At 37.9% G+C, this 13,208-nt stretch overlaps 1 protein-coding gene across 5 annotated transcripts in view; it reads right to left on the bottom strand.

The window, feature by feature from the left end:
• LOC126162809 (ubiquitin carboxyl-terminal hydrolase 45) overlaps positions 1-13,208 on the bottom strand; it is a 161,540-nt gene that overhangs the window by 47,006 nt on the left and 101,326 nt on the right. For all 5 annotated transcript variants that reach the window (XM_049919550.1, XM_049919549.1, XM_049919552.1 and 2 more), the window contains exons 11-13: positions 11,602-11,856; positions 9,763-10,398; positions 2,022-2,206 (exon numbers count right to left, since the gene is read on the bottom strand). In XM_049919550.1, the coding sequence (XP_049775507.1) occupies positions 2,022-2,206; positions 9,763-10,398; positions 11,602-11,856 (1,076 nt within the window). The remainder of the gene's footprint in view (positions 1-2,021; positions 2,207-9,762; positions 10,399-11,601; positions 11,857-13,208) is intronic.

Raw genomic sequence — 13,208 nt, 5'->3', positions numbered from 1 at the left:
ATACTGACTGCTTACTGCACGAGGCCTTGGAAAACACCACTACCTAACAATGGCAGAAATGTGTTCAGCACGCAGAAAATCTACAGAAAGGTTTTGAGAAAGAAGTCATCCGAGACACTGTAATCGAGCCTATTATCATCAACTGCAATGATGATTCAATAACCACAGATGATATGAGCAGTAAAGAAGATGAATGAGAAAAATTCACTGAGGAAGGTGACACAGGTGAAGGCAACTGAGATGGGACATCTGCCACATTTTAAACTTCCCTCAATTGACTGTGCAGTTACAACATCAATGTTTCATAACTAATAATTTAATAAAATATTTGTATTATTAGCATTTTGTATTCATTCACAACCAAAACTGACATGCATGGGATTGGATTCCATAGGGAACTAGTGTTCTCTATGACTGTACAATGATTTGGAAAACAAGGTAGGTATTTACAGCAGTGTCACAGGAATCTGGTTTTACTGCAGATCTAGATATCAGCTATCTTATAGGTTAACATCAGTGGATTTAGTATGTGTCACATCAATTATGCATTTTCATCAGGGTGCTAATTTGCTTGAAATTCCAGTAGTTATATTTTTCACAGTCTGATACACATTTTTGTCAGCGATTTATATACATTTACAATTCATAAAAACATGTGATACCTAATGTTGTATATAATAATTTTGTACACTGCAGACTGCAAATAAGAAATTGAATGATGAGACATTTTAAAATGTTTTCAAATTCAAATACTGGGATAATCTAATATTCAATTTCTAAGCATGCTCTACAGAATGTGTCTAATGACCAGATAGCACGCTATGCTACAGGGGTCATTTGAGTCTTCCCATCTGGTACTAGTTTTCCTGAGCTCCAAAGAAAGGAAACTGCTGTGTAAGATAGGCCCTTATTCACCACCTTCCTGAACTTTATCTTGGTTAACAACCAATCCTATTTCTTTTTGGTAGCATTTATTTACTCATTGTGATTTTCATCCTATTCTACTTTTTTCCTAGCTCTTAATTGCACAGTTCTCATTTCTCTTCCTCTTAAAGCGTCTTTTCTTCTCACTCAGTTCTATCATCTCTAAACTAATACTGACACAGTGCTTACCAATGTACTATGTTTTATCTCCTACTCCGATGCGGCCCCTTTCATCTTTGTCCCACCTGTTCTCACAACAGGTATATCCCTCTTTATTAGGGCCTGAGCAACCTGGACCTCCTTTAAAATCTTCCTAAAACTCTCTCTCTTGACTACTTAAAGATGGATTAACAGTGCAAAAAGCTAAGATAGTTTTCTTGGCTTTTACATGTGTGTATTGGCAGTTTATGGAATTTAACCTTCTGAAGATAGGTACTGGCTGTCATACCTTCTTGCAATTCCACAGTTTTCTCAAGTGAATTTTCCCTTAGATAGACAATATATATTAAAATATATACATGAATAAATGCATCTTCATAACAACTAAGTAACTATTTCAAAGCAGTACCTTTGAATTTTTTTAACAGTACTTCTTCAGTGAGACATACAAGACATTATCAGTTTTTTAAATCAGGCCATAAGAGTAAAGTGGAATATTTATGATAAATGTGTTATCTAGCTGTATCACAAAGTTTTAATATTATGGAAAGGACAGCTGCTACTCACTATATAGCAGAGATGCTGAATCGCACAAAGGCACAACAAAAAAAGCCTGTGAAGCAAAGCTTTCAGCCAAACAGGCCTTCAGAATAGACAACACACATGCACGTGTACGTGTACGTGTGTGTGTGTGTGTGTGTGTGTGTGTGTGTGTGTGTGTGTGCACGCGTCTTGTCTAGTCTGATGAAGGCATTTGGCCAAAAGCTTTGTTTTGGCAGTCTTTTTGTTGTGCCTATCTGTGACTCAGTATCCCTGCTAAATGGTGAGTAGCAACTACCCTTTTCATAATATTGGCACTGTTCCATCCTGAATTTTTCACTGTTTGTAACATGATGTTGGTCTATATTATGTTACACAAAATTAACATATTCAGTTACCTTAGATTTTGTGGAACAAATAGGTGCAAGGTCCAAAACCAGTGGAAAAGTAACATGGCGAGTGATCTTCCGCAATGTGTTCACATGAACTTGGAACCTTTTGAGGTGCAAGATCAGCACTGCTGGTGGGCTGCTGATCAGTAGTTGTTTCGTGGAGTTGGTGCACACCATCTTACCCTCTTTTCCTGGAAAAAGAAAGGACTATGAGCCAAACAAAATCCTTACAATCTACAGTTTACTGATATTATCATTTCAAGACTGCAACAAAACATGAAGATGTCTTGTTAACAAATACACGATTTGAGACATTGTCGAATAAGTACGACTAGTTTCACAATTGACAAGACCTCTAATTAAACAGTTACTGCATTTTAATTAGTTCATTGTATCAACTATGTCACTGCCCTTCCTTCCAGAAATCCAGTTATGCTCAAGTTGTCTCTGCCTAGTAGAAGTGCGTAACATCACATTACCAAAGATATATATATCTACACATATATCTCACAAACAGCTGTATAGAGCATGACAGAGGGTATTTTGCTCATCATTCCCTTTTCTAATCATAAAATGAAGGCTTTCACGACCAGATGGTACTGTTGTTGATAATTCTTCCGGGTTATATGGCCGGCAGCCGGCAGGACTCAGCAGGACCAGCCATACCTCTGAGAATGTCCGATGTAGTATTGGACGAAACGTTAGGAATAGAAGAATTCCATGGACCACGGCCATATAACCCGGAAGAATTATCAACAACATTCCCTTTTCTGACTGTGTTCACTAACTCACAGGTCAGTTGAATGTAAAAAGTTTACCAGAAATTGTTACAAGCTATATCACACAGAGAGATGTAAAAATAAATTCTCAAATTTGACGATTTGCAAACATAAAGTACCGTTTTATGTGACATGAGACGTTAGTCTGTTAACAATATTACTGGATGAACTGTTTGCGATAGGGCAAGTTGTGTTGTGAATAATACATATATCAAAAGACTGCACAAAATCATGTCTGTCTTCCCTCAAGACCATCACTGTAGGATGGAGTGATGTTCAATGCACAGGGTGACTCATAAATCAGGAAAAATATTTTATACATATTGTCATCCACCTAGCAACAAATACAAAATATTTGTTCACATGTTCCTATGTCAAAATAGCAAAGCAAGCAAATCAAAAACAACTGAGGAATGTGAAAAGAAGCTTGATAGTTCTAGTGCAACTAGATAAGCTCCGGAGAGAGAGTGATGAGTCTTCACAACTGGTGTGCTCTCTCTCTCTCTCTCTCTCTCTCTCTCTCTCTCTCTCTCCCTCCCCCCCCCCCCCCCTCCCTCTGCTTGCTTAGAGCAGACATTGGTAATGCAGGTTTTGTGTGTGTGTGTGTGTGTGTGTGTGTGTGTGTGTGTGTGTGTGTAAGTGCTCTCTATTGGGATCAGAAAGGAACAATGTGAATGTCCACAGCAGTGCCATTTGTCTATCAGTCATGCTCGATGTGAGGTCACTGAATCATGTATGCAACCCACTTCTCTACAGCAGCCACAAAAGAGGAACAGCGAGGTTTAGTGCAGTTTCCGACTGGGAAGGACTGTCAGGAAGCGAAATTCAAGCCTGAATGTCTGCTGTGTATGGCAAACAGAATATCTGATGTGCAAGGGTTTTCATGAAATAAACTATTTTGAGGTCAAGTGTCATGGAAAGACAGCAATCAGCCCGTGCAGTCTTATTGTGTCATTACCCTTACTGTCATCGGAAAAGGTGGGCAGTAGTTGGTGGCAGATATTTGGCTCATGTTGGGCATCAGTCATGGTACTACTCACACCTTCATAACAGGGTATCCAAAGGTACAGAAAATCTGTGCACAATGGGTTTACCCATAGCCTGACAGAAGACCAGAAGTTTAAGCTATATTAACTTGTAAAAATCGGATTTATATACCAGCTGAAATATTTATTCCAATGCATGTATTCGACACTACAAAACAAACATCTCCAAAATCCTTTAAAGTTTATTCTGTAATGGTGTTGTTACGATGTATATTCTTTGTACTTTGTGATAATGTTTTGTCTTCTGCTACACCATTCTTGCACCTAATAGTGATGTGTTACAACAATGAAAGGAACCTGTGACCACTGGAGGTACTCTATTTTACTTAATTTATTTTTATTTTTTGATGTATGTTAAGTTTTTGTCAAAACCCAAAACCATTTTCTGAAATAGTGTTTTGTTTCTCCACTAGACAGTGGCACAAGTTCCTCCAAAAAATCTTAAAAGAACACACACACTAATGTCATACTAACAAAAATAAATCTTCCTTATGATGGAGGATTAAACCTTTGAAACGCATTGTGGAGATAAATGAACAGTGACAGGTAACAGTAAACTTGTTGTTTCATTTAATGTTAATAACAGCCACAGTAAAGCCTAACCTAAAATATTCACATTTAAAGAAGTTGAAATTAATGTCTACATCATTGCAGCACATGGAATGGTATCATGATGAAGAGTATTGTTTCCTGCACAATATTGTCATTGTACTTAGCCGGAGAGGAAGTGCCAGAGCCAACAATGGAAGTACAATGGAGTCAATCCCACCAAAAAAATCCAAATCTGAGCATGCTCAATCCAACCTTTTTCTTTGACTGCTAGGGCCTGCTGCTGATTGACGTTTTGGCTCATGGCACCAAAATTAATGCACACCAGTATATTGTTGATGGATGGCATCATTCTGCTGCAGGATAATGCCCAACAGAAGTTTCACTGGGAAGCCCTTACACATCCTCCAAATAGTCCCAATCTCTCAACATGCTTTTTTTGGGGGGGCTGAAGGAGGACATTTGTGGCCATCTATTTAAGGTACTGACCATCTTGTCACACAATGGGATAAATATATGGACAGTTATGCCAATTACTTTTGAAATAATAAACTGTTTACTTCCTTTTTTACATCTGTTTCATTTTTATCTGACTACTCCTTATAGCTACTCAGTCTACAGACTGAATAACATCAGAGTCGTGCTATAATCCTGTCTCACTCCCTTCTTGACTACTGTTTACCTTTAATATCCTTCAGCTAATATAATTGAAGTCTGGTTTCTATACAAGTTGCAGATAGCCTTTCGCTGCCTATATTTTACCCTGCTACCTTTAGAATTTCAAGGACAGTATTCTCTAGTCAACAGTCTAAAGATTTCTCTAAACCTAAGAGTGCTGTAAACATGTTTGCCTTTTCAGCCATTTTCTAACGTAAGACTTAGGGGAAGCATTGTCTCAGGTGTTCCTACATTTCCACAGAATTCATATTGATCCTCCCGGATGTCAAACCTTGCCAGTTTTTCCTTTCTTCTGTAGATCATTCATGTCAGTATTTTGGAACCATGACTTATTAATCTGATACGTCAGTAGTGTTCACATTGGGTAGTGCCTTAGGAACTGGAATTATTACATACTTCTCTGAGTCTAATGGTATTTCTCCAGTATCACGTATCTTGTACACCAGGTGAAACAGTTTTGTTATGATTGGCTCTCCGTAACATTTCTCCAAGTCTGAGGGGATATTTTCTATTCCAAGGGCCTTGTTTTGACTTAGGTCTTTCAAAGCTCTGTTTAATTCTTCTCACAAGTCATATCTTTTTGTATATTAGGATCTGAAAAAAGAAAGTTATTTTCATGCGAAGCTCTACTTAGTTTGGAGCTCACAATAAGAATATTACTAATACCTTACAAACAGTTCTGGTCCATGAACATTTTTCCACATGGGCAACTTATCATTTGACAGTCCTCCCTGTTTCACCCATGTCAACTTTCGCCACAAACTGCAATACACACTGTATACCAATCTTCCACTTGGATGCTCTTCTAAACTTGGTGCCCCAAGTGGCAGCTGGGCAGCTTGTATGGCTTGAGCCAAACTGTCCCTACTTACTATGTACCAATTCTGACTGAGAAACACTTCAAAGTGCAAGACATCAAGCACCTTTTAAGAATAATCATCACTCAGGAAAAAAAATATTTTGATCCCCAGAGATTAATCAAAAACAGTGTTTTTCTGTAACTGATAACAAATGCTACAATGTACATTAAACAATAAAAAGTGTCCATGACAGTAAAAGGACTCAACAAAATAATTAGAAGAAGAAGACGACGAATATGAGAATTACACTCTTCATACATGACGTTTTAGATTCATTAATGACCGAGAGTATTAAAAGTTTTGAGTATAACTATTATTCCAGATTTGAGTTAATTTAAGTAGCTTAGCACACATTTTCCTTTTACTCTATAGCTCCCAAGGCTAGAGATTTGGAGTGACATTTACAGCATTGCTCTATACATCATCAATATCTACATACACCAATGCTGCATGGCAGAAGGTACCTTGTAAATCACTAGTCATTCCCTTTCCTCTTCCATTTGCAAGTGGAGGAAGGAAAAAATGACTATCTATATCCTTACTCCCATATGAGCCCTGATTTATCTTGTCTTGTATGTTGCTAGCAGTAGGACCGTTCTCAGTTTGTCACAAATTCCAGTCCTTTAAACTTTTTCAATAGTGTTGCAAGATAAGATCATCATCTTCCTTAAATGTATTCACAGCTGTGTTCATAGAGCATTTCCATAACATCCAAGTGTTTGTCTCTAAAATGCTTCCATATCTCCCTTTCATTCAACCTGGTGGGGACCCCAAGCACTCTGGCAGTACTCTAGAATGGGTCATATAAGTGTTCTGTACATGGTCTCCTTTACAGATTAGCTAAATGTCCCTAGAAGTCCCAAGTAAAACAAAACTGATTATTTATATTCCTTACACTGACCTTTTTTTTTTTTTTTTTTTTTTTGGTGAAAAATGCCTTTCATCACACAAATTAGAAATTTTTTCCAAGTCATCCTGTATCATCCTCCAATCACTCAGGCAATAATAATTTCCTGCAGACTTCAGCATTAACAGCAAACAGTCGCAGATTGCTCACGTTGTCTCTTACATAGTTTTATGTATACAGATAACAAGAGCACTCCTATCACACTTCCCTGGGGCACTTGTGGCAGTACCATTGTCTCCAATGAACACTTGCCGTCTTTAACAGCATACTAGGTTCTATTACATCAAAAGTGTTCTCACCACTAACATATCTGAGTACCTAATCTGTATGCTCAGAACTTCATTAACGGTCTGCAATGTTGTACTGAGTTGAACACTTTCCGGAAATCTGGAGAAATTAAAGCCACCTGTTGTCCTTCATCCATAGTTCACAAGATATCATGCAAGAAAAGGCAAAGCCTAGTCACACTTACTCTTTACTGTCTGCCACTAATTTTAACAAATTTTCTTCTGGCCAGTTTTTTCTACCCCCATTTTTCAAGTTTTGTAACACTTATACATAACATATGTACTGCTTCTCATATCTGGTGTACAAGAACTACTACTAAACCATTCCCAAGATAAGGTACTACCACACAAAATGTGGGTTACAGAAAGTTGAGTTTTATAAATACTGTATAATTGCCTTAGGCTGTTTGGTGTAACATATCACTCTGGCAGAGTGATGTGTAGTTCTATGCCTACCTAGCTGACGAATGAGGGTCACGATAGTTGAAACCACACAATAGTTTAGTGGTTAAGGATGGAAAGCTGTTTGTGGGCTTTTGTCGCCTGTTTTGCACATTAAGCTTATATGGCTGCATGCCACAGACGGCAATGACAGTTTTCCCCACAAGCTGTGGTGCCTATGCGAGGTTTTTGTAATCTCTGTGAAATGGCGTGCTGGTTTGGCGCAGCGTGGTGTGCCACTGAGTAACGAATACATCATGACAATGCAATACAATGCCACAGCCAGTTGACAGAAGAGGCCTAGAGAACTGTCAAAAATTTCATTAATGTAACGTAATGAGTAAATGTATGATAAACTGTACATATGAGCAATGGTTTACCGTTACCAAAAGCTGAAATACAATAAGTGATAGCATGTTGAGATCCAATGTAAGCTTGTGTGTGCTGCACAGTCAACAGTCCACAAATGAAAGTTATTGGTCAGGCACAGCAGTTAAGAATTGAAAAATAACCACAAAGTTAAATCTGAACACACAAATACTTTTAGTGGAATTTTGCAACTGTTATTCTAATTTATTTTTGAATATTTGAACATTTCGACCACAGTTATACTGCAAAAATGCAGTTAAAATCATACAGACTGTATGAAGCGAAGAACATTTTCACACACAGTCTTAAAATTCATCACTGATATATTGAAATTAGGTACCATAATTTAAGATATGTCAAAACATATTACACTGCCTGGCAATCTCATGACTACCTTGCTTTCACTGTAAAATCTCTAGACTGTCATTTGTATAAAAGAACATAGAACTACAAACTATTAATGAGAACATAAAATAGCTTACATCATGAATCACTTGCATTAAGGGAGTGCTATTACTACCACAGGAACTGTAATACCATCAGGCAATTGAAACACCCAGATTAATTCACATTATTGCAGCATGTAAAATATCAACTTCTTCCATATCAGTGATGATATTTAAATAGGCATTGTGAAAGTGGGTACTCTTCAATGTATGAGGACGACAAATGTGACAACTGAAATACATATAGAAGAGTACAACAATTACTTAGTTATACAAAAAATGAAAATCAAACTCATGGGTATATTATGTAGATGAAACAATGCAGTGTGTGGTACCACTTGGTTACCACTTCTATCACACCAGCACCTCGCTGTCCGTTAATTCAGCAGGATGCGAGACGTCGGCCCAGCACATATTAATTCAACTAGCCCACTCTGTCATATGGTGGCTGAGCTGACAGTCAGGTACCAAGATCGATGGGCACCAGCCACACACGCTGACAAAGAATATGGCGATTCAGAACTTCCTCGGTCTCACTTCTGCTTGAACTAGCTACCTCTAGATACAGTGCAACTGCACAAGAATACAACGGCAATCTCGGTGATAGAAGCAAGTTAGTAACATACAGAGTTTGGCATAAATAGCTCTCAAATTACTAAGAATAACTGCATGGGCTGTGTACGGGATAGAGTGCTGTAATGTGTCTTATTGATTACATGTGGTACTGCCTTCTTACTTAAAACTGCAAGGAGGTCACAGAAGCAGATGCCCAACATGTGAGTGGTTTTCATAGTATTATGCCAAGAAAACATGTCGCTGATCTTGGAATTTTTATTAAAATTGTGGGAAGATTGCTGCACCCATATGTACAAGCGCTAATGCTAAATGAAAAAGTGCTAACTTTTTGTGAGGGGTAGAAACCCAAGCAGCTGTTGCTGTGTGTGTGTGTGTGTGTGTGTGTGTGTGTGTGTGTGTGTGTGTGTGTGTGTGTGCGCGCGCGCGTGCGCGAGGAGGCAGGGATACAGTTTTCTGATGAAACTTCTAGCAGTATTATCAAGAGTTAAGGAAGGGAAACAGCAAATAATAAAGATACATTACTCCCATTTTCAAATGGATGAGACCATGAGTATAAGTTACATGATACTAAAACAAAAATGAGGGCATTTTATTGCGCATATCACACAAATAGCAAATATGTAAGCATGAATCTTGCAAAACTGAGCTCAATGCCCATCCTCAAATGTGCTAATAAAAAATCAATGTTATATTTGAGTATACAGTCTTCTTGGAGATAAAATCATACTTCAAAAATAAGGCTACATCAACAATATTTAGTTAGCAGCCAATGTGATTGACTCGTGAATCAATCTTGCTGCTGAACTCACCTTTGTTGTGCCTCTGGGTGCAGTTCACACAGCCCACTTTGTTGTTACCAGTCATCAGCTCAATTGCAGTAAACTGGTTCAAGCAGGAGAGCACTGAACACTCTGCCTCTGCGCACTGATACCGTGGTGCAAGAGTTCGGTTTTTGGTATCATATTCATCTGTTCCCTCAGGTGATGGAGGTGACAAGATGGGAGATGGTGTACAGCTTGTTACACCATTCAGAACAGCACCTGTCTCATCACCAGCTGCACCACCAGGGCTCAAAGACAGAGTGCCAATTCCACTGCAGATGTCCACAACGGGTGTCTCTTCACCAACTGACTGGTTGGGTGTGGGCACCATGTCATCTGCCTCACGGAATCCAAAGCGAGAGAACGGCCTATCCTCCAGATCAGCAAAGTCAGCCGAACCCATATCCGGCACGGGGCTGCCACATGCAACTTCCACACTGACATCAGAGGAGGCAGGACTGGGTGCTCCTGTCGGTGAAGATGCAGGTGGTGGAGGCAGAGGGATTATCTGTGGCAGTGAGAGTGTCAGCTCAGACCGCCCCGGGAGTGACAGTGTCGGTGAAGGTGAGTGTGGTGGTGGTGGAGGAAGTGGTATGATGGACAATGGGTCTGCTTCTCTTGCACCTATGAACAGAAAATGTATTAATATTTACTTCTTTACTTAATAATATTTACTTAATAATATTTACTTCTTTTAAAACTTTTACGCCTTTTAAAACCTAGGTCTTTATAACTTCAACTTAACTTTGGTGCAAATTTTGCAAAAGCAACAATCACACTGCTCATTACCAACTGCTTAAGCTTCTTTCTGACAGTACTACTAGTTTATTGTGCATGTTACTGTCTGAAGACTGGTTTTCTGCAGCTCTTCAGATGACTTATGTTTACGTCTCTCCTATTCAGCATAATACATACAAATACATCCACTGGAATGTGCTCACTGTGCCCAAGCCTTGCTATTACCAAATCAAATATTCCTTGATGCTCCGGGATATACCCTGTTAACCTAGCCCTTCATTTATTAAGTTGTGTCACAAAGCTATTTTCTACCCATTTCTATTCATTACCTTTTAATTAGTCATCCAATAAACCTATCTTTGGCATTCTTAAGTAACAGCATATTTCAAATGCTTGTATTTTCCTATTGCTTTTACTGTTTATCATTCACTTTTCACAGCAAAGTTGCTCTCTAGAAAATTACTTTCAAAGACGACCCCCTAATGTTTAAATTAATACTGAATAGGAACTTATCTCTTTTTCAGAAACCATTTTCTTGGTACTGCAAGGCTACATTTTATAATGTTTCTACTTAGGCCACTGTCTGTTATTTTACTGCTCAAAGAACAAAACTAAGTGTCTCATTTCCTTATCTCATTTTCTCAGTATCGCCAGATTTAATTCAACTACATTCCATTACTCTTGCTTTATTTTTATTTATGTTCACCTTAGAACCTATTCTCAAGACACTACACATTCAATTCAACTGATTATCTATGCCCTTTGCTATCTCTGACAGAATTTCACTGGTAAATGTAAAAGTTTTTATTGCTTTATTTTAAACTTTAATCCCTTTCTCAAATTTCTTTATGGTTTCTTTGCTGCCTGCTCTACGTACAGATGGAGGATAGGCTACGAAGCTATCCCATTCCTACAAAAATACTCTTAAAATATTCCTGCACAACCTCCAAAATTTCATGAGTCTGGGCTCATCCTGTATAATAGCAAATACAACCTACACGATCAACAACACAAAACCATGAAACAGCACAAAAACCTGCTTATATGAAAACAAAAATTGCTCACAATGATTGCATTCAGAATACTCACAAGCAGTTGGAGACCCAGGGCTGGCTAATGCTGAATCACCATTGTTGGGCAATGGCCCCACCACAATGTGCTCATCGTCATTGTAATCAGCATACTCATCACAGAGCAGTGGAGCGCCCAAAATGGGGCTTGAAGCTCCCGAGTCCTCCCGACCCACATCTGCCTTCTCTGAGCTGTAGCCAGACTCTCCATTCTGCCCTGGTGCCAGTGTTGCTTCTTGCTCCAAGTTATCTTCTACATCAGCATCACTGTGCTCTGCATATCAAACAGACCAACATTTATTTACACCTTATTTCTAATGGCCTTACTGCAACCAAGTTTGTACTAACACTCAACTAAACAAATTATCAAACAACAAACCATTTTCTGCAAATATTTTGCCACTGATAAAGAGTATTATATACAAATAAGTTGTCTGAATTACCAAATTCCCCATACTCACATCCAGTATCAACACCAACACCACACAACTTAAAGTTCTCTCAAGTTAGCTTTTTCAGTAGGGAAAATATGTATGTATCTGATTTGTGTGTCCAAAAATGGTTCATAACAATCTCAATTCCTTCTTAAGTATCCTCATCAGTGTTCCACAGATGTAATTCGGAGTTCAGGCAATGTTTGTATAAAAAACTAAAAATCTGTATCAGTAGACTTTTTTTAATGAATATTATATAAAACCTTTTAGAACTGCCACTAATATGACTCCAATCAAAAGTTTGCAACTAAAGTAAATATGGAGAAGTTCACTTCATATTGCATATATTTTTGATCATGTCTGATGTACAATTTTTTATTCTGAAGCAATTGTAATACAGTTTTATTTGATTTACTCATTCTTTACTTGGAAATTGGTCTAATGATCAAATTTTGGGTAAATGTAAATAAAACACATATTGCACAGCAAATGGTGATGCAGTGTAGAGGAACAGAACAATATTGACTAAAATGATGCCCTCTGGCTTTTGCAATTTTGTGAAGGTTGAGATAGGAAAAAATTATTTGTATTTATTCCATAATGTAGTACCATTCAAAGTTTTTGTTTCCATATTGTAATACTAGTCAAAAATGTGGTGCACAAAAGAAACATTTTCCTGAAAGTGGTACTCCAATCTTTTTTTAAATTTTTTTTTATATAAAATCTCTACTGAAGCTATGGGAAAATGGCTAAAATCAACTTGATTGGTGAAGGCTGAGTCATCACAATCTGGTTATTGTTCTACTGTATGTTCTAGTAATGAGATGAAGTAATTCAGAGGAGTGTTGCCATAAACTACCATCCGTATTCTTCAAATTAGCTTCAGCCTGCTTCCAAAATGCAGAAATTTACCTCAATAAAAATATACTTCTGCAATTCAAAGAACTGTAAGAACTTATATATACTGACATGTTTCTGCAGGGCTATTCAGCTAAATAAGGAAAGGAGTTTCACTAGCTTAACACTAAAATACTGAATTATAAGGAGACAGAATGGCTGTCCAGTACTTACATTCATGAGGTCCTCCAAATACTGCCAACAGATACACTTAAAAGTAGAAAAAAATATTCCTTGCTATTGGAACTTTTTAATTCCCTGTCTCTAGAAGAAAAGTGGGGATGGTTGGGACAGC

This window comes from Schistocerca cancellata, chromosome 2 (genome assembly GCF_023864275.1).
Source record: "Schistocerca cancellata isolate TAMUIC-IGC-003103 chromosome 2, iqSchCanc2.1, whole genome shotgun sequence".
Taxonomy (NCBI): Eukaryota; Metazoa; Arthropoda; class Insecta; order Orthoptera; family Acrididae; genus Schistocerca; species Schistocerca cancellata.
Note: the sequence above shows the minus strand (reverse complement) of the source record. Positions and strands in the feature narration are given on the sequence as shown.